The sequence below is a fragment of the Phascolarctos cinereus genome, unplaced genomic scaffold (genome assembly GCF_003287225.1).
Source record: "Phascolarctos cinereus isolate Bilbo 61053 unplaced genomic scaffold, phaCin_HiC Scaffold_2;HRSCAF=192, whole genome shotgun sequence".
NCBI classification, from domain to species: Eukaryota; Metazoa; Chordata; class Mammalia; order Diprotodontia; family Phascolarctidae; genus Phascolarctos; species Phascolarctos cinereus.
Window position 1 is genome coordinate 349,642,488 of NW_027555625.1, and position 22,219 is coordinate 349,664,706.

Consider the following 22,219-nt stretch of genomic DNA (forward strand, 5'->3'; position numbering starts at 1 on the left):
TCATATTTCAAGAAATCAAAAGAATTTCAGATGTACAAGACTAATAGGGCAAAGTAAAAATAGAAATAATCCTATCATTGGAACATGAGAGTCAAAATCTTGAGCTTCCAGGTCAAAGAAAAAATATGGCAAGCAGCTAGAAGGACAGAATTCAAGTACCAAGGTATTACAGGTACAATCAGTCCAAATTTACCAGTTACAACTAAAGGAATGAAAAGCTAAAAGTTTGATATTATAAAAGGCAAAAGATATAGGCTTCTGACCAAGAATAATTTAACCAGAAAAACTGGGTATAATCCAACAGGGAGAAAAAATAGATCTTTAATGAAATAGAGAGCTTCCTCATGAAAAGATTAGAGGCACATAGAAACTTTGAAATACAAACATAGCAGTCATAAAAAGGTAAATATAATCTCGCAAATCATAAGGGACCAAAAAAGGATGAAGTGTTAAAATTCTAATAGGGGTAACAAAATACAAAAGTCCCCTCAAAACCCTAATATCATCAAAGGTCACAAAGGGAGTCAACATGGAAGGCCTGGGAATGGATTTATTATGTTTTGATGGCCTTAAAATAAGAAAGGAAAGGGAAGGGAAAAGGAATACACTACGGGAAAAAGAAAGAGGAAGGATCTCATATCATCAAAGTGTACAAGTAGAAGACTATAAAAGCAAAGAATAAAGGGTGGAAGAATTGGGCAATACATGGACTTCACTTTCACCTGAATGGGTTAAAGGAGGGAAAAATTCATACACAAGCCTTGGTGTGGTTGTACATGCCTGTAGTCCCCATTTCTGGGGAGTCTGAGACTGACAGATTGCTTGAGTTCAGGAGTTCTGAGCTGCAATAGGGCACAAATCAATTGGATGTCCACACTGAGTCTGGCACCAATATGGCAAGCTCCTAGGACTGGAGGGCCACCAGAAGGGTACAAAAGGGCCCAGATTAGAAAAGTGAAGCAGGTTAAATCTTCTGTGCCAATTAGAATTGGAATTGAACCTGTGAGCAACCACTCTATTTCTTGCTCAGGTGAGATAGGGACACTGTCAAATGGGAAGATGATTCACATAATCCCTAGGAACAATATGATCACTGGGGCAGTTAAGAGTTTACTTAGACAGAAGGGCATGGGTGAGAGTCTAATATATTGGAATGATTTCAAAAGAAGAATGAAAGGATGAGAAAGAGAGATAAATTAGGAGAAGGGGGAAGAAAGAGGAAGGGTTCAGAAAATTATCTGACATAATGAGATATACAAGGAAGAGTTTTTATAATAGAGGGGAAAATTGGGGGAGGGGTTAGAAAGAACAAGCAATGCTTGAATCTCACTTTCATCTGAATTGGTTTAAGGAGGGAAGACTACACACACACACACACACACACACAGAGTTGGATATAGAAATTCATCTTCTCCAACAAGGAAGTAGGAGGGAAGGGGCTGAGAAAGGAGAGTGATAAGAGGGAGGGTCAGAAACAAAACAGATTTTTGAGGAGGGGAGAAACTGAAAAAGAGAAAGCTAAATAGAAAAGAACAGAACGGAGGGAAGTACATAGTTAGCAATCGTAATTAAGAATGTGAATAGGGTTTTTTGTTGAGGGGAGAAACTGAAAAAGAGAAAGCTAAATAGAAAAGAACAGAACGGAGGGAAGTACATAGTTAGCAATCGTAATTAAGAATGTGAATAGGGTTTTTTGTTGTTTTTCAGTAGTTAGTTTCAGTCATGTCCAACTCTTCAAGACCCCATTTGGGGTTTTCTTGGCAAAGATACTGGAGTGGTCTGCCATTTCCTTCTCTAGTTCATTTTATAGATGAGAAAACTGAGGCAAACAGGGTTAAGTGACTTGCCAGGCTCACACAGCTAGTAAATATCTGAGGCCAGAACTGAACTCAAGATGATGTCTTCCTGACTTCAGGCCTGGCACTCTGTCCACTGCACCACTTAGCTACCTCATAAAGTTCACCCATAAAATAGAAGGCAATATCAGAATAAATTAGAAACCAGAATTCAACAATATACGGTTTACAAGAAATATACCTGAAACAGAAGACACACACAGAGTTAAATAAGGGGCTACAGCAGAATCTATTATGCTTGAGTAAAAAAGGCAGAGGTAGCTATTATAATCTCAGACAAAGCAAAAGCAAAATAGACCTAATTAAAAAAGGGAAAATACATTTTGCTAAAAGGCACCATAGATAAAGAATCAATATCAATACTTAACATATATCCACCAAATGGCATAGCATCCAAATTCTTGAAGGAAAAGTTAAATGAGTTATAGGAGGAAATAGACAGTAAAACTATACCAGTAGGGGACCTCAACTTTCCCTTCTCAGAACTAGATAAATCTAACCAATAAAATAAAAAAGAAGTCAAGGAGATGAATAGAATTTTAGAAAGGTTAAATATGCTAGACTTCTGGAGGAAATAAAAAAATAGAAAGGAAAATAGCTTTTTTTTTGTCACTGGGGAACACTTAAATTAAAACCAATAGGAGGAACCATCAGAAAGAGGAAACAAAACTCAACAGAAGAGAAAAGAAAAATAGCAATTCAACTTCCACAGTTCTTTCTTTGCATGTGGATAGCATTTTCCATCATGAGGCCTCTGGAGATGTTTTAGATCCTTGTACTGCTGAGAAGGGTTAAGTTTATCAATATTAGTCATTGCACAACATGGCTGTTATTGTGTACAACGTTCTCTTGGTTCTGCTTTCTTCACTCAGCATCACACTATACAAGTCTTTCCAGGTTTTTCTGAAGTCAGCCTGTTCATCATTTTTTATAGCACAATATTATTCCATTACATTCATATACCACAACTTGTTCAGCCATTCCCCAATTGATGGGCACCCTCTCAATGAATATTTTTGTACACGTGAGTCCTTTTCCCATTTGTATGATCTCTTTGGCAGATAGCCCTAGAAGTGCTATTGCTGGGTCAAAGGGTATGCACATTTTTATAGCCCTTTGGACATAGTTCCAAACAAACATAGCATTTTTCTCAGCTGTGCATTGCACCTTCACAAAAACTGATTATATGTTAGAGCATAAAATCTTACAAACAAATGCAGAAAAGCAGAAATATTAAATGTACCCTTTTGGGACCATAAGGCAATAAAAATTATATTCAATAAAAGGCCTTTGAAGTATATATTAATAATTAATTGGAAACTAAATAATCTAATCTTAAAGAATGAACGGTCAAAGAACAAATCATAGAAACAATCAGAACTCCTGAACTTAAGCAATCTAAACATTGAATCTCAAAGATTTGAATAACCACATCTCAGAAAATCTACCAATTGTGAAATGTCTGTATAAATTATGGCACATGAATGTCATGGAATACTATTGTGCTATAAGAAATGATGTAAGGAGATGGTTTCAGAAACCTTATATGAACTTATGCTTATATGAACCAATGCAGAGAGAAGCAAGCAGAATAAGAACTATTTGTATAATAAAAAACACTGCAAAGACAAACAACTTCGAAAGTCTCAAGAACTCTGAACATATCAACAACCAACCATGATTCCAATGGACCCATGATGAAACATGCTACCCATCTTGTAACAGAGTTGATGCATTTAGCATACAGACTGAGGAATATTTTTTCAAAGTAGCCAATAGGGGAATTCTTTTTGCTTAACTCCGCATATGTTTGTTATGAGGATTTTCTTTTGCTTTTTTTTCCCACTTTGAACAGGAAGTGGAAAGACAGAAAACAGATTTTTATTAACTTACATTAATAACTAAAATGGTAGTAAATCAAGGAGTTTTTTCAATGTTGTTAAGCAATAAAATATCATTGGTATTTTTAAACTAATTATAGAAATATCTAATGAGAAAAATATAAAAATACCATAAAATACAATAATAATTACAATAAGAAATATCAATTATCTTTTATTTGGCTCCACACTCAATATAACGCACTGACACATTTTTATAATTAATGTTATTGTTACTCAGTCATTTCAGTCATGTCTGACTTTTTGTGACCCCCATTTGGGATTTTCTTGGCAAAGATACTGGAGTGGTCTGATATTTCCTTCTCTGGCTCATTTTACACATAAGGAAACTGAGGTAAACAGCATCAGGTGTCTTGCCCAGGGTCACAGAGCAGGTAAATGTCTGAGGCTAGATTTGAACTCAAAAAGATGAATCTTCCTGACTTCAGGACTGACACTCTATCCATTGTGCCACCTGGCTTTTATAATTAATTCACACCCTACTCCTCAAAGCACTATGTTCAATAGAAATGTCTTTGCTTCATTATATGGTATTGTAGACATCAACATGTATATCATTTGAAAACACTTTCCCTATTTTTAATTTTGACAGCATAGGTTCATTGCAAGGATCCCATCTTCCAAGAACTTTCAAAATCAATGCATTAAAACATACACTAAAAGTTTCCTGAGCTAGATAGATGGAGTGCTGGTTGCTATTTAGATTTTTTGTCTGTTTGAGTTAAATCAAGGGATGTGTAATGATTTTCATAAGGAATAATAATGCCTGTGATTGTGGATATCATAATCTTTCTATCTAAAATCACCAATTCTGGCTGAAGGGCCTCTTTCCAGTAAGAAATTATCTGACTGACATCTGTCTCAGTGGTGACAAACACTCTAATGGATTTCATCAACTGATTCAGCATAGCGCTATTTATGGATATGGCATTGCTCAAGCGATGAGAGTGGCACAATATATTTCAGCCAAGATGGTCCACTCACTAACTCCATCTTTTGTTCTGCCTTCTCCATGTATTTACTTACAACATTCAAATGCCTGAAGCATCATCCCTCTCATCCTCAAATGTTGAAGTAATACCCATCTTTCAAAAGCTGGGTCAAAGATCACCTCCTACAAATTGCAACCCCTCCCTTTCACACACACACACACACACACACACACACACACACACACACACACACAACACACACAGATACATTGATTGCCTATCTTCCTCCTCTCCATCATCAGAAATTATTTTCCATCTTTGGTCCTTACATAAATAGTAATTTTTATTTCTTTTATACATTTATCATAGCCTTTTCTGCATTAGAGTTATTTGCGTATGTGATATATCTATTAGGCTATAAGGATTAAGATTATACCTTCATTATCTTTGTATCTCCCAAGCACTTAGCAGAGTGCTGTGCATATCTATCTGATGAAGGTAATTATGTCCACCAGGAAACAAGTTTGACATCTTTGTTTATCATGAAAAACATACCACATAAAAAGGGTATTCTGCCTTGATTCTATTACCTTTAGGCACTCTTTTGGGAGGGCAACATGGCATCTTCATGCGTTTCATTCTTGGTGATGTTTTAACAATACAGCATACTTCAGATATAGCACATGAAACCTGAAAAAGAAAAAATATGGTTTATCTCAAATGCCTTATTTCTTCATGTTGCTTTAGTTCTAATAAACAATCTTCCCAAGTCACAGTTTGAGATGAAGAAACTAGAGACAGAGAAAATGGATGGTTTAATGTGGTTATATGTAAATAAATTCTACTCAGAATCAAATACTGGAGACTTTTGATCTCCATTTTCTGTTCAAATGAACAGGCAACTCCATATCTGGGGAAAAATAATCCCTTGAATGTTAAATCATATTCTCCAGAGAATTTTTATACCTAGATTGGATAACTTTTCATTACCAGGGAGTCAGGTTTCTGATCTTTGGTCTCCTGGTATGCTGTGTGTATCAGGGATGGGAATGGTGTGAGAACAGGGTGGGAGTGATCCTAAAGAACAGCTGACACTTGCGGAGCCTTTCAGATTAACAAAGCCCTATACATCCATTATTTCATAAACTTTGTGAGCTAAAGCAGTAGATTAAAAAAATACATAATGGAAAAGGAGACAGAAGCAGAGAAACCAAGTGGCTTAAACCTAGTCACACAGCTTGTAAACATCATCTTTAGGATTCAAATCCAGATTTTTTCCTTGATATGAACCTAACACTCTTTCCACTATACTCAAGAGCTATTCAGGAAGGGTTCCTTTGTTCAGAAACAGGTCTCAAACGTATTTTATCTCTTGGAAATCTGTTTCTGTTGAATGTTCTATCTAAGTTTATCTATTAGTTATTCACATCTCAGTCTAAATTACCAGAGGGAATAGAAGCTCTCTTTAGGGAGGGGTATAGAATCTAAATTCTATCTGTTATTTGGGGTTTTTTTGGGGGGGTTGGGCTAGGCAATGGGGTTGCAATGGGGTTAAGTGACTTGCCCAGGGTCACAGAGTTACTAAGTGTTATGTGTTTGAGGCACATTTGAACTCAGGTCCTCCTGAATCCAGAGCCAGTACTCTATCCACTGTGCCACCTAGCTGCCCCTGGAATCTAAATTCTAAAGCATGCAGATGAAATGCAAATGTAGAGGGTTGTTTTTTTTGAAAAAAGGGTGAAGCCAAAAGCAGAATAAAGATTTTGACTGCCACTAAGTCTCTGAAGTATGCAGAAGGATAGATGAGACAGCCCTAAGGACAAGAAACATCCACTTTGCAACTTTACCTGGGCCTCTGCCATAAAACCACAAGTGCAACAAAGTAATCATTACCAAAGTTTATTTAAATTCCATTATGCGTTTGTGAGCCAATGAAAACAAGTTTAACTGATACCATCTCAGTATGTAACTCTAGGCATTAACCCACCCTCCCTTAGTCTCTAGACTAACTGCAAAGAGTTAAATTCCCTTCAACTGGGAGCAGCTAGGTGGCACAGTGGATACAGCACAGGCCCTAAAATCAGGAAGACATTAGTTCAAATCCAGTCTCAGACACATAACACTCACTGGTTGTGTGACTCTGGGCAAGTCACTTAATCCCAACTGCCTCACCAAAAAAAAAAAATTCCGTTCAACCCTTACCCTTACTCCCTACTACTTATTAGGTAATTTAGACAATATCTTCTTTTCAAAAGAAAAGAAAAAAAAAGAAAAGAAAATATCCTCTTTTCACTGGTCCCAAATACACGGCTATCTTCATCTATAAATGATGAGGCAATCTCCTTTTAGTGTCACATAAGCTCTTTGCCTAAAACTTAATTTAAGTTTTGAGTCCTGAGGGATGGAAGAATTGATACTATGGCATTGTTGCGTGGTATACGTGAAGAACCCTGTCCCCTATGCCCCTCCTCCCACTCTATACTACTCAAGGACTACAGGCAATGTAGGCTGCAGACTACACTCCCTACTGCCATCTATTCTCCTTCCCTTGTGAGTAGCAATAGTTTTGTTAACTGCTATCCCTCAGTGGCCAACTCTCACACACCAAAGTGTTACACCAGTGATCTCCAAAGAGACTCTTGAAGGCCCTTTCTCTTATTGGTTAATTGTTCACCAAATTTCCATTTTGAGGAATACTCTAATCCAGCCATATATCATTCTCTGGACCAAACCTCTATGCCTCAGCTGCCTCCTGAATCTCCTCTAGCAGTCCCCTTTCTCCTATTGTTTAGTTCTCCACTTTGGAAAAAGGCCCCAGGTCATCATTCTCTGGACTTGGCCACTTTGCCTGACCTGCCTCCTGGGTCTCCTCCTGCAAGCCCTTTCTCCTACTGCTGAGTTCTTTCCATTTGGGGGATGGACTCCAGACTAGCCATTTCTTATTCTCCAGATGTAGTTTCCATGCCCCCATCCAGGCATCTGCACTTCCCCTCAACCATTTTTGGCTTCTCTTTATGTATTGCCTTCACACACTATAATGTTAGCTCTTTGAGTGTATGCATTGCCTTTTTGCTTGTATTTGTATCCACAGTGCTTGGCATAGTCTAAGGAACTTAGTAGGCACTTAATAAAAGTTTGTTTAATTGATTGTTGACTGACTGGCTTAGGCCCCCTGGTGGTCCATGGCCTGATCTCAAGCAGTGTGTGATCAACCAACTGGGGGGGGGCATGAATTGTGGCAACCCATATTCCCTAAAATGGACAGTCATGGGGTATATCTCTAACAACTACATCTTCTCTTATCTTCCATCCTGGAAGCACAGGCCTGGATGGCAGTGGACAGCAGGATACCTGTACTTACACATAATTTGGGAGACTTCCCAATTTGAACAGCCCTTCCCTTCAGTTTATCAAACAGGACATTCACACAGTACTACCTGTGCACTTGTTTAATCCAGAATGCTCCTGTGTAGGCTGAATTAAAATGGAAAATTGATGTAGATATCTTTTTCAGTCTAATCTAATATGCCTTCAATTCAACAAACACTTAGTTAAGTATGTACTATATACAAACCATTACAGTTCTTCTAAAGTCAATTGTACATTCATAGAGCTGGACCTGAATTTGAATTAGATCTTAGAATTGGTCCAATCTCTAGGGTTGTAGTTATGTGGTACAGTGTCTGAGTCAGGAAGACTATATTCCTGAGCTCAAATCTGGCCTCAAACACTTGCTAGCTGTGTGACCCTGGGCAAGTCACTTAATCCTGATTGCCTCACCAAAAAAGCAAAACAAAAAAAAATTCTGTTCCTCATCTGTAAAATGAGCTGGAGAAGGAAATGGCAAACCACTCCAGTATCTCTGTCAAGAAAACCCCAAGTGGGGTCGGTCACAAAGAGTGGGACATGACTGAAACAACTGAACAACAAATTTCTAGGGCTGTGGATATGCTATCCTTCACAGGTCACACACCCAATGGCAGAATAGATTTCATTTGGGCAACCAGAACTAGAATAGTAAGTGACAGACCATTTAAGCACTTCTGGGAATGTCTTTTATTTTTTGAAGTTGCATGCAGAGTTATTGGAGAATTTCAACTTCTGTAGTGAAACTGAAGTTGACTGAGTTGATTACAATTAAATGTAATTTATCTAATTATATTTACTTGCCATTGCCAGGTAAGTCACATGAAAAGAGTTGAATCACTTTTTAAAGAAACATTCACCAAAAGAAACAAAGGAGGCAAGAAACCATTGTTTCAATGAAACCACCTATTGGCAAAGTAGAATGTTACACTATGACTGTTAAGAGTTTACAAAACACCTGTGCCAAAAGTAAAGGAGATGAGTTTTGTATATGAAGTTCTTTAATCATTGGAGAAATTACTATAGTTTGAGAAGGATGAATAGTTACCTAGACAGGACTAGAAGCCCAAAAATATATAACATTTAGAAAAGACATACTAAAGAACTCTTCTAGGTAGGCTAATACTTTTGTTTTGCATTGTCATGACTGACAGATATTCAAAATAGATAGCTCATTTTCACCCCTTTCTCAAGTAAAACAGTTCTAAACTATTCTATTGTGGATTTTTAAAAAACGGGACATTATCTCTAATTTGATTGTGGAATTCAGTGGGAAAATTGTAATTCACTTTACAGAAAATTAGCTTAATGGACAACTTTGCTGTAGTGTCTCTTCCATAAAAATGAGGCTATTCATGGCAAATACCTTTTAAAAGATAATTTCTCTACCCTTTCAAATTAGGAATTCAAGAAATGTCAAATAAAATGACCATTTCTATATCCAATATAGAACTGAAGGAGGGGATTGTACATGAAACTATGAATATATGATACAGAGCTTTTTTTTAATGTAATACATTTAACACGTAACTTTCAAACTCATCCTGCTTATTTTTGACTCTTTTGGCTTTCCTTCTATTCTATACTCATATTCTTTTGTTTCTTCCTATCCCTATTCCCCACTCCCATCTCTTGCACCTCCTTGCAACTCCCTATTTAGAAAGAAGAAACAATCATAAATATGAATCATGAAGCAAAACAAACTTCCATACTGGGCATGTCTAAAAACACATGTCTCATTCTGCATCTTGAATCCATTATTAAAGTATACATTATAATCATTCCTTTAGAAGTGCCACAGTTATTACACTAAGAGTTTTTAAGTCTTTCCAAGTTGTTTTTTGTTACATTTTATTATTGTATAAATTATTTTACTGGTTCAGTTCACTTTACTCTGTAGCAATTTATATGTCTTCCCAGGTTTCTCTTGAAATCATCCCTTTCATTTCTTATGGTACAATAACACACCATTACATTCAAGTACCATAATTTGTTCAGTGATTGAATGATAGGCTTCACCTTAGTTTTCAGTTCTTTGCCATTACACAAAGAACCACTATACATGTTTTCATACATATGGATTCTTTTCCTATTTTATTTTGGATCTCTTTGAGGTACAGAATTAGTAATGGGTCAAAGTTTATATACAGCTTAATGACTGTGGGGCCATGGTTCTAAATTACTCACTAGAATGGATAGATCAATTCACAGTTCCACCAATAGTGCATTGATATGCTTGTTTTTCCATAGCTCATCCAACATCTGCCATTTTTTTTGCCTACTTTGCCAATGTGGTAGGTATGAGGTGGAACTTGGGAATGGCTTTAATTCACATTTACTTATTAATTATTTGGAATGTTTTTTCATATGGTTATTAATGGCTTCAATTTCTTCCTTTGAAAACTGCCTGTTCATATCCTTTGGCCATTTATTAATTGAGGAATGGCTCTTGTTCTTATAAATTTTAACAAATTCCTTATATATTTTAGAAATAAAACCTTTATCAGAGAAACTTGCTGCAGAGATGTCCTTTCCTCAGGTAACTATGTTCCTTCTAATTTTAACTGAATTGGTTTCGTTTATAAAAATATTTAAAATTTTTGTGTTATAAAAATCCTCCATTTTATCTTATTTTTATCTTATCTCCCTATCTCTTGTTTGTTTATGAAATCTTCCCCCAGTCAAAGATTTGAAATATAATATCTTTCTTGTTCCTCTAACTTGTTTATGATATGATCTTTTATATCTCAGTCATGTATCCATTTGGAACTTATCTTGATATATGGCATGAGATATTGGTCTAAACTCAATTTCTGCCAGACTGCTTTCCAGTTTTCCTAACAGTTTTTTATCAAATAATGTGTTCTTATCCTAGTAGTTAGGGACTTTGGATTTACCAAATAGTAGGCCACTAAGTCTGTTTGCTTCTGTATGTTGTATATATAACCTGTTTCAGAAGGACCTCTATTTTTTTAACCAGTATCAGTTTTGATAATTGTTGCCTGAGATCTAGGCTAATAATGCTAGGCCTCCTTCTTTCCCAGTTTTTTTTTTAATTTCCTTTGAGATTCTTAACTTTTTGCCAAGATGAATTCCCCTCTTCCCCCATAAAGTTATCTGTTGGTAGTCTGATTGACATGGCACATAATAAGTAAATTAACTTAGACAGTACTGTTATTTTTATTATTTTTCTCAGCCTAGCCATGAGCAATTAGTATTTCTCCATTTATTGAGATATGTCTTTATTTCTATGAAGAATGTTTTGTAGTTGTATTTATAGAGTTCCTTTGTGTGTCTTGGCACATGCATACACACATAGCATGCCCCCTGAGGGGAGGCTACAAGGGGCCAGGCCAAGCAGCTTCCATCTGCCCAAAGGACTTCCCCCTGTGAAGGGAATCTACCACTTCCTGTTGCTGCCTCATAGCCAACTCCCCACAGTTTCTCAAATTACAGGAGTGCCTTATGTCTTCCAACTACAAGGGGCCAGACCAGGCACCCTCCACCTCCCCTAAGCAACAATTTCCATCTGCATAGCCAGCACCACTTCTACCTCCTGATGCCAGCCCAATCTCCACAAAAGGGCTGTGGAATCTATGATGAAAAGAGGAACAACCTACCCTTTGACTTCAGACCTTCCTTCTCCTGCTGCTCCTGTCCTCTGAGGGAAGAGCAAAGATGGTGGGGAATGGGACTGCTTTCTCCTGCTACACAGGTTTAACTTCCATCTCTAACTGCACCCTTTTCTTACTTAATCTCCAGCCTTTGAAAGGAAGAGTTGCAAAGTGGGTTCTTCCATCTCATATTATACTTGCCTCCAGCCTGATCTCCAAACTCTGCTGGGAAAAGGGCTGGTGTCCTTTACTCAATGATGGACATATCATACTCTTCACATCCAAGTATCTCTGAACCCCTATAGATCACCGGCCAAAGCTCATTCCCCATCCCCTCCACTTGACTTCTCATTCCCACCCTCCTCAATTCTCCTATTCCAAAGTTTCAAACATCACCCAGTCCTTCCATTGTGCCCTCTGGAATGGCTGTTCTACAGGCAACAAACTTCCCTTCATCTTAATTCTTTTTCTCTCAGAATTTCTTCAACCTCTTTATTTCTGAAATTTGGCTCCCTGCTAAGGACACATTCTCCCTTTCCAGACTTTCCAGTACTAGCTACATGTTCACTTACTCTCCTCAGCTCACTGGTCGAGGCAGGGGAGTTGGAACACTTTTGAGAAGTTCCCTCTTCTCCCCTCTTTTTCATTCATATGCCTTCTGCCACTTTCTCTCCTTCACTCCTGTCTCACATGATAAAGTGGCCTTACTCTTCAACATGACTTGTTTAAGTGATCCCACTCCATGCCCTCTCCTCCAACAGATTGTCACCTCTTCTCTTTCTGACTATTGGCTCTTTCTCTATTACCTACAAACATGTTTTCCCCATCCCGAAAAAAAGCTCTCACTTGATCTTTCTAACTCTATTACATCGTATTTTTTTCTGCCTTTTGTAGCTAAACTCCTCAAAAAGGCCACCTACAATACATGTCCCCACTTTCTCTCCCCTCATGCCTTCCTTAACTTCTTACAATTTGGCTTCTAACCTTATCAGTCCACTGAAACTGCTCTCTCCAAAATTAATAATGATCTCTTAGTTACGAAATCCAATGGCCTTTTCTCAACCCACATTCTCCTTGATCTCTCTGCAGGCTTTGACGCTATTGACTACACTCTCCTCCTTCATACCTGCTTCTCACTAGATTTTCAGGATACCACTCTTTCCTGGTTCTTGCTCTATTTTTCTGAACATTCCTTCTCCATCTCCTTTGCTGGATCCTCTTCCAGATCATATGCTCTAACCACAAGTGTCCCTCAGAATTCTGTCCTGGTCCCTCTTCTCCTTTCCTTCCATAGTACATCATTTGGTGATGCCATTAGTTCTCATGGATTTAATGATGATTCTCATTTGTACCTATCCTGCCCCAACCTCTCTGCTGACCTCCAATCTCACATCTCTAATGACCTTACAGACATCTCGAACTGGATGTCTAGTAGACATCTTACACTTAGGATACTCAAAATAGAACTCATGATCTTTTCCCCTTACCCTTCCCTCTACCCCTCTTACATTCCCTATTACTGCAGAGGGCCATATCATCCTCGCAGTCCCTCAGGCTCACCATCTAGGAGTCATCTTGCACTCCTCACCATCTCTCATTCCCTATATCCAATCTGTTGATTTCACCTTTCGACCATCTCTTGAGAATGCCTCCTTCTCTCCTCTAACCCTGCCACCGCTCTGGTGCAGACCCTCATCACCTCATGCTGGGCTACTACAACAGCCTCCTGGTAGGTTTCTTGGCCTCAAGTCTCCCCCCTCTCCAATCGATCCTCTATTGAACCAATGAAGTGATTTTCCTGAAGTGCAGGTCCAGTCACGTCACACCCCTACTCAATAAACCCTATTGGCTCCTTATTGTTTCCAGGATCAAATCCAAAATGGATTTGGTATTCAAATGGTTTAGCATTCAAAGGCTGTTATAACCTAACCTCCTTCTACCTTTCTAGTCTTCTCATACTTTATCCCCAACATACACTCTTTGCAGTGACACTAGTCTCCTGGATGTTCTATGAAGAAGACATTCTATCTCTCAACTCTAGGCATTTTCTCTGGCTGTCCCCATCCCTGCAATGTTTTCCATCTTTCACTCTGCCTGCTTACCTCCTCGGCTTTAAGTCCCAACTAAAATCCCATTTTCTACAGGAAGTCTTCCCCAACCCCTCTTAATTTTAGTGCTATCTCTCTGTTAATTATTTCTTATTTATCCTGACTATAGCTTGCTTTGTATATATTTGTTTGCCTGTTTTCTCCCCATTAGATTGTTAAGCCGCTTGAGGGTAGGGACTGTATTTTGCCTCTTTCTGTGTCCCCAGTGCTTAATATAGTGCCTGGCATATAGTAGGTTTTTAATAAATGTGTATTAATTGATTGATACATATACACTAATAGGGAGACAACCCTGCTTTCCTGGTGTAAATTTCACCTGGTCCTAGCATTTTTAAAATTTGTTGCTATAACCTTTTAGTTAAAAATTTTGCTTCAATATTCATTGGTCTATCATTTTTTTGCTCTCCTTTTTATCCCTCCATGGTTTAAGTATCAAGATTAGGTATCAAGACCATATTTGTATCATAGAAGGAAATGAATAGCATCCCTTATGTTTCTATTTCTGCAATGAATTCATATAATATTGAAAATAATTATTCTTGAAGGCTAATGTGGAAATATGTTTTGCCATGACTTCACATGTATTACTGATATCAAATTGCTTGAATTCTGAAGGAGAGGAGAGTAGGAGAGGGAGGGAGAGAAGCTGGAACTCAAAATTTTTAAAAAATTGTTAAAATTATGTACATATAAATTATATCTAATTTAAATGTAATTAACAAAATAAAATAATTTTGAAAAATAAATTGTTCTATGAATGTTTGATAAAATTTACTAGTAAATTCTCTGGTCCTAGGTTTTTTCTTTTGGAAATTCATTTAGTTTGTTCAGTTTCTTTTCTTGATATTGAGTTAAATTCTCTATAACTTGTTCTGTCATTCAGGGCATTTTGTTTTTATGTAACACTAATTTCATTTCAATTGAAGTTTTATTGGCATACTGCAAAAGAAATATGAATTATTTCCTTAATTTCTCCTTCATTTATTTTGAATCATCATTACTTCATTTTTAATATTAGTAATTAGGATTCGCTCTATTTTTTCCTAAGAATCAAATTAGCTAGTGGTTTATCTATTTTATTTCCCTCCAAACCAGCTTATAGTTTATTCATTAATTCAATGAATTTTTATTATTTCAAATTTTGCAAGGTCCTCTTAAATTTTATGCTTCAAATCACCTCATTATCACCCCTACTACTCCCAATCTATCCTGCTCTATTCCAATATTGTAGGAAAAGTCTCTCTTCACCTTGGCAGTGACAGCTCTCTCTACTTGAGCCCTTGATTCCATCACCTCTTCTCTCCACTGGTTGCTTGTCCCTTCAATTGTATCCACTCTCCCCTTAGTTTTTAATTTTTCTTTATCCACTTGCTTCTTGACCATATCTATGGGAAAGACAGAGAGCAGAAAGTTACTCCAGAATAATTCTCAGGAATTCCAGTTTAAAACTAAGTATACAAACCATGATTTTGTCATAAAAATGGCTGATTACCAAGCTTGCTTGAACACAAAAATGTATGATTACATTGTCATTAAGTGGCACCAAACAACTCACTGAAAAGTAAAAAAAAAATCATCTGGTTGTCTGTCTGGCTTCTGTGGTATAAACCTAGATTCACTGTTTTGTTCACAGGTGTGAACAAAATCTGCAAAAAGCAAAATCTACAAAATCACCTAATTTACATTGTGCCACAATTTTTCTATTTTGAAGAAATGCATAGAATATTTATTAAGTGCTTACTATGTGTCAAGCATTGTGCTAAGGGCTGGGGATACAAATATAAGTAGTCAAGCTTACATTCTAAAACAGAAAGATAACACAAAGGGAGGTTGGAAAGGGGCGAGAGGGGGAGGCAGCATGCCATGTATATGGTTCAGAAGTGGCATGGATGTCTGATTCTGGGCAAGAAAAGGACAAAGCTGGCATCCTAGGGTTGGAAGCCAAGCATTTTAATTTTGTTTTATTTTATCTAATTTTCTTAGGTGGGAGTGAACACTGAGAATGATGGTAGCAATGCCATCATCCAGGTATAGATACACCCAGGAAGAGACAGGGAGAAGAAAAAGGAGAGGGGATAGTGGGAGAGAATATGAGACAGTAAAAGGAAAAGGAGAGAAAAAGCACAAATCTAGATAAAAAGTGACAGAGAATGAGAAAGAGCCAGTAAATGAGAAACAGGTAGAAAAAGCATGAAAACACTCAGAACTCAGCCAGAGCGTTGAAAGTATGCACCAAAGTGAGAGATCTAGACAAAGAGGAAGAACAGGTATATCTAAGAGCCAGAGAGAGTCATAGCCAGAAAGTCACACCAAGCAGTAGATAGAACCAGCCAGTGGCAAAAAGAAAGAATACTATTCTATGTAATAGTTAGTTACTTTTAGGCACATGTCTATAGGGCAGATTTATAAAGGAGGACCAAATTTGTAGGGATTTTGTACTTGGTCGTACAGTTTGAATGTCTTGTGCTTATGTCCTCAGTAAGAGAGCACAAATGGATAGGTGGTTGAGATCTCAGCCCTGTGCTAGGAGAGCTACTTCTAGGTGTATGTAACTGTCTCTCATGCTACAAACGGGGTCAAGAGGCAACATAAGGATAAGATTGACCACAGGTATTTATGAGAAATAGCATTAAATTCAGCAAATGGATGTAAAGACAAGCCCCCAACCTGTAGCATAGGAATACATTTGTGTGTCTTGAAGAAAGGCATAATAGACATCTCTAACCTCTTGTCCCTCCACCATTCTCTAAGGAAGACTTTTATTCCTGCCAGGAGGGGAAACAGGAGTTTGGGGTCAGCAGCCACTCTGCTCTCCTCAAAGAGAAGGGGTACTAGAAAAGAATCATACCTCTTTGTTCCCTTAAATATTGTTAGAACTAGGTTCAATTCAATTTCTGATCACAGTTTCCTATTATTGAGGGTAGAGGGACCCCAAGCTCTATATACAAGGTTTGACCCCTTTCCCATCAAATACTAGTTCCACAATGAACACACAAAGTGAATAGAAAAGAAACTCATTGATCCAAGTCATAGCAAAACAGAACCCAGAGAAAGTATACATAGGAGTATACCAGACAATAGAGAAAGACTGGAAAGAAGCTGCCATGTAGAGAAGCTAACACTTGGCTCATGTTAGCTTCTTCCTAGAATCCTTCTCTCCCTTCAGGGACCTGAAAAGAGCCTGAAACCATGTCTTCTCTCTTGAAGCTGGAAGTCAGAAGACCAGAGGCTCTCTTCTCTCCCAATTCTCACCAATTCCACCCTTCACATAGGCATGGAGCACCAAGTAATCAATCTTCACCAATGAGGATTGCCCAATGCAAATGGCCCTTTGAGCCAAGAGTCATATAGTGATTTGTTGAAGGATATTTCTATATGTTTTCGTTTGCTGTAAGTTGGTTATTAGCCCCTCATCAGAGATTTTAATGATTCCCCCCACTCACACCAAGCTGATATCAAGTGACAAGGCTGGTAAGCCCTACCTAGGGGTCTTTGGTTATTGAGAGAAGCCATTGATGCAATTTATGGGTTATTGCTAGCCTAAATAATAAACTGATCATGCTCAGATAACTGTTTCTGCTTACCTTAATTTTTAAACATAACACTGGCTGAATGGATGAGGGATTGGAATGGGCAGGAAGACCCATCAGTGGGCTATTGCAATACTCAAGGCATAAAGTGATGAGGGCCTGCCCCAGGGTGGTGGCAGTGTCAGAGAGAATCTTCTTTTAAATCATCATTTTTTTTCATATGTAATAATTTTTAAATTTTAAAAATTTCTTCTCCATATATTGTGATTTTACTTTGTTCATTTTTTATTTTATAATTTGATTTTTCTCCCTCTTTTTGGCTGGTTTCTCCATTTTTTTTAGTTCTTTCAAAGAACCAGCTTTTAGTTTTGTTTACTAGTTCAACATTGTTTATAGTTTCTACATTATCTATTTCTCTACCAATTGTAATTTTTTCCGGCTTATTTTGGGATTATCTGTTAGGTTTCTAATTTTTTTTTATTTCAAATTAAGTTCATTAATCCCCTTTCCCCTTACTTTGTTAATATATGTTTTTAAGAAATATAAATTTTTCATTGAAAATTGCTTTAGCCACATCCCAGAAATTTTGGTATATTGTCTCATCAAAAATATTGTCTTTTACAAAGTTCTTAATTGATACTCTGATTGTTCTTTGACTCATTCATGGTTCATGATTCTATTATTAAATCTCCATTTAGGTCTGTATTTTTTGCTTCTGATCTTTACACTGTTTATTATTTCTATTGAATTTTGATCTGTAAAGGGCTTATGGTTTCTTCTTTTTTATATTTGTAATTTCTCTTTGCCACAGTACATGATCTATTTTTGCAAAGGTGCCATGTAGTGCTTAGAAATGTTTATTCTTTAAAATTCCCTTTTAGAAGATAGCATACATCTTTTAAGCTCATGCACAAACTCTCCCTCCACTGTAGCATTGGCTTGTAGCCTTTTCAAATTAAATAATTTACCATCAGTGTGGTAGTTGACCGTGATGTCATTTTCATTCTTATTGAAGGTGTCTGATAACATCACTGAAAACATTATGATAAAAAGCATGGGAGCAAACACACAACCTCACTCCATTCCATTGGTGACTGGGAAAGTGTGAGAGCATTATCCCTTATCCAGAAGCTGGGCAAGCATGCCATCATGAAACTGACTTATGATACTGCTCAGCTTCTTCATGTAACAAAGTTTTGCCATGATCTTCCACAAGCCCTTACAACTGACAGTATCAAAGGGATTGGTCAAATCAGTGAACATTGTGTACAGAGCTCTATTCTGTTCCTGGCATTTCTCCTGGAGTTGTTGGGCAGCAAACGCTATATCAGTCATTCCTCAGTCCTTTCTGAAACTATACTGGTTCTTGGGGTAGATGACTATCTCCCAGGAGAAGGATCAGATTATTAAGGAGGGCTATAGCAAGAATCTTGCTGGCAGTGACTAAGAGAGAGCCCTTCTCACCCTGTGATTGTCACAGGCCAATCTATTTCTATTTTCTTTATGGAGATGAGACAATGGAGGCATTATTGATTTCATGGGGGATATCCTCCTTTTCCCATATAACTGAGAACATTTCAGTTAGCTTTCATATATGCAGTGGACCCTCTGCCTTGTAGATCTCAGCTGGAATATAATCAGTACCAGGCACTTTGCCATACAAGAGGAGCCTAATGGTATTCAAAACCTCTTCTTCCGTAGGAAGTTTGGCTAGAAAGTGAATGATTTCAACATGAGGTATACATATGGTCAATGGCTTCAATACTGATTTATGATGGTCTGTTAAGAACACTATGAAAATGTTCAGTCTATCTCCCCAGGATCATGTCCTTATCATTAATCAATGTGGCTCTATCAGCACTGAGTAGTTGAGATGCACCATAGGTCTTGGGCCCACAAATAGTCTTCAAGGTATCATAAGAGTGCTTTAGACTGATACTATTGGCATAAAATTGAATGTCATCTGCTTTCTTACTGAACCAAGAATCCTTTGGGCATACTATCCTGCTGGTAAATCCTAGGGATTGCTTGTTTTTTGTTTAGCAGCTTCTCAATTTTACCATTACTTTCATCAAACGAATCCTGATGTTTGTAAGTGATCTGGCCTAGATGAGTAAACATGGTGTTATATATCAAACCTTTGAAAGTTTCCCACTCCTTTTCTGCTCCACTGTTGGCCAACAATGTGTTGGCTCAGCTTTTCCTCCAAGTTAGTAACAAACTATTCATGCTGGGAGAATTACTGTAATCTACTGACATTAAGTCTTCTGGTACTTGTCTTGCCTTGAGGCCACCATTTTATAGAATGACAATGTTTAGCTTAGAGAGGATATGTCTATGATCAGTCCAGCACTCTGTACCACGTATTGCCTTCATTACTCTCATATCTCGTCTTTCTCTTCTTAAAATAACATAGCCTATTAAATGCCAATGTTTGTTGCTAGGGTACATCTAAGAAGTTTTATTGCATTTAGGTAAAGAGAAGTCAGTGTTGCTGATGAGAAGTTCATGAGACACATAAGTCTTTAGTAGTAAGTGACCATTAGTGTTACTGTTTCTAACTCCATTCTTCCCAAGGACTATCTGGCATGTGTGATAGTCTGTGCCTAGTCTGGCTTTAAAAGTCACTCAGAATACTAGCTTGTCCTCTTTTGGCACAACGATGATGAGGGTCTCCAGATCTTCATAAATTTTTTCTTTGACTTCATCAGGGTTCTTCATAGTGGGAACATAAAATACTGATGATGGTGACACAGCGCTTTCCTGCAAGTGGCAACCACATTGTCAGGAGTCTATCATTCACTACTTTTAGAAGCCATACAAGCTTGCTGACTAGATTAGATTTGATCGTGAAACCTATGCCAGCTTCACGGTGTTCTGCATCACTGTGGCCACTCCAGAAAAGAAACCATATCCAGCTCTGACTTTGGTAAGCCAAAGTCATTTGCCAGCCTTGTGTCACTCAGACTGCTATTTTGATGTGATACCTGTTAAGTTTTCTCACAACAAGAGTTGGATGTCTTTCAAGTTTAATGGATTTTGTGTTGTCAATAAGCATGTGTCAATGTTGAGTGGAATCACCTTTGCAAAAGTTTTTGCACATTTTTTTTGTCTTTTGATCCCCACCTGCTGTGGTAAGCAGGCGAGGGTTGAGTGAAGCAGACAATTTGTAGAGTACCTTGTCTAGTTCCTTCCTCATGCCAGGAGCTGAGCAATATGGTCCTTTGAAATGGTTGTGCAGACACCCAGGCGGCTTCTGAATCCCACTGCTGTTTCAGTCCAGTGAGAAGGCAATGCTATGTCCTGGGCTGCCTCTGCTTGTGACTATAGATCCCAGTATTTCCACACCTGTTGCTCCATCATTTGCCTGTCACCACAGGACTTTGAGATCAGTAAAAATGGTAAAATGGTATGGGTGACGTCTTCTGGTTCACACATAAACTGGATTTAAGTGAGGCAGAGTTGTGAGAAGTTGTTGGCCTCACTCTCTCTTCCAGTCATTGGACTCCAGTGCAAAGGCAAAAATCAATATGACTGGTGATAGCCCAGGATACAGTGGATGACCTTGGTATCCTCAATATCTAACTAAGCTCTAAGCATTCCACAGAGCCTGCTTCTACCACCTTCTTGACCTGTTGGAACAAATCATTCATACCCACCCATTTCACTGGGGGAAATCTTCACAGGCTTAGGGTGGACACCTCCCTAACTCACTGACAGATCTGAGACCTTTTGGTTACCATCAATCTGTCTTAGCCTATCTACTAAAATGGTCTACCAGTGTGTGGCCACTGCATATGCTAAAGCTTCTTGGAGCCACAGGTAAAAGCTGGGTGGCAGGTGACACCACAGGTGGATAAACAGCCCTGAAAAAGGCTTGGCAGCCCTCACATTAGAGGTACTAGCTTTCCCTCACACCCATATGCCCCTCCAGGTTAAATGGTTAAGAAATACATAACTAGTGCAATAAATAGTAGTAGCATTAATGGCCTTGGGCTGCTGTGGGTAAGATGGGAGGAACTCAACCATGGAGGAAGGTACATGTGTGAGGTCAAGGGATTGTGGTGGAGTTTCTGGGTGTGAACCAGCCCTCTTCTGCCCATAACTCCTACTGCACCAGAAGATGTACAATCAGTGTACACTTAGACACATTTGGAATATTGGATAAGTATTTTTTTAACACATGGAACACTTCACAAACGTAAAAGAATAATGAAATACAACCTTGTAGGATAACTGGAAGATGTTGAAGGCATGTGCCTTTATGTGTTTTGTATTTTCATTCAGTTTTATTCAAGTGGGTGAAGTTTTTTGTGTTTTCTGTTTCTCACAGACAAAATCATGCAAATCAATCCCTAATAAATCAATCATGTTGGAACAAATTCATATTTTAAAAATAAGCATTTAAAGGAGAACTGACATACTTCTAAACCTCTTTGTATCTTAGAGTATATGTATGTGTGATGAACCCTCATTTGCCTAGTCTATGTAAAAATGAAGTTCAACTAATACTGACTTTCCCCATATGTTCCTCCATGTTTGTATACTCTTCTTGTGTACCCAATTATGAAATACAGTAACCATTCCCTTATTTTTTTCTACACTAGTGTATTCCACATTACTATTCCTTCTCTTTTCCTTCTCAACACTCTTAGAATAGAAATAATTCAATTCTAGGTCCTCTTTTGTTTTCTTAATTAGTTCCATCAATACCCTCTGAAGACATTAAATTCTGAAGGCATAGCTGCTGCTCTCATTTTGCCCCTGCTGTATTGATACTGGAGATTTCTTTTATTTTCAAAGTTATCTGAACATTCAAAACTACACAAAGAAGGAAATTTCATCTATAATATCTTGTATATATTGGGCCCCAAGATTTTTTGAAAAAATTCATTTGTGTACAAGTAACAAA

General features: G+C 37.8%; 1 protein-coding gene across 1 annotated transcript in view; it reads right to left on the reverse strand.

Annotated features, from left to right (window-relative positions):
• The window catches only part of MEIKIN (meiotic kinetochore factor), a 163,073-nt gene that overhangs the window by 20,205 nt on the left and 120,649 nt on the right, over positions 1-22,219 (reverse strand). The window contains exons 14-15 of the mRNA XM_020991161.2: positions 15,026-15,162; positions 5,280-5,379 (exon numbers count right to left, since the gene is read on the reverse strand). Of these exons, the coding sequence (XP_020846820.1) occupies positions 5,280-5,379; positions 15,026-15,162 (237 nt within the window). The remainder of the gene's footprint in view (positions 1-5,279; positions 5,380-15,025; positions 15,163-22,219) is intronic.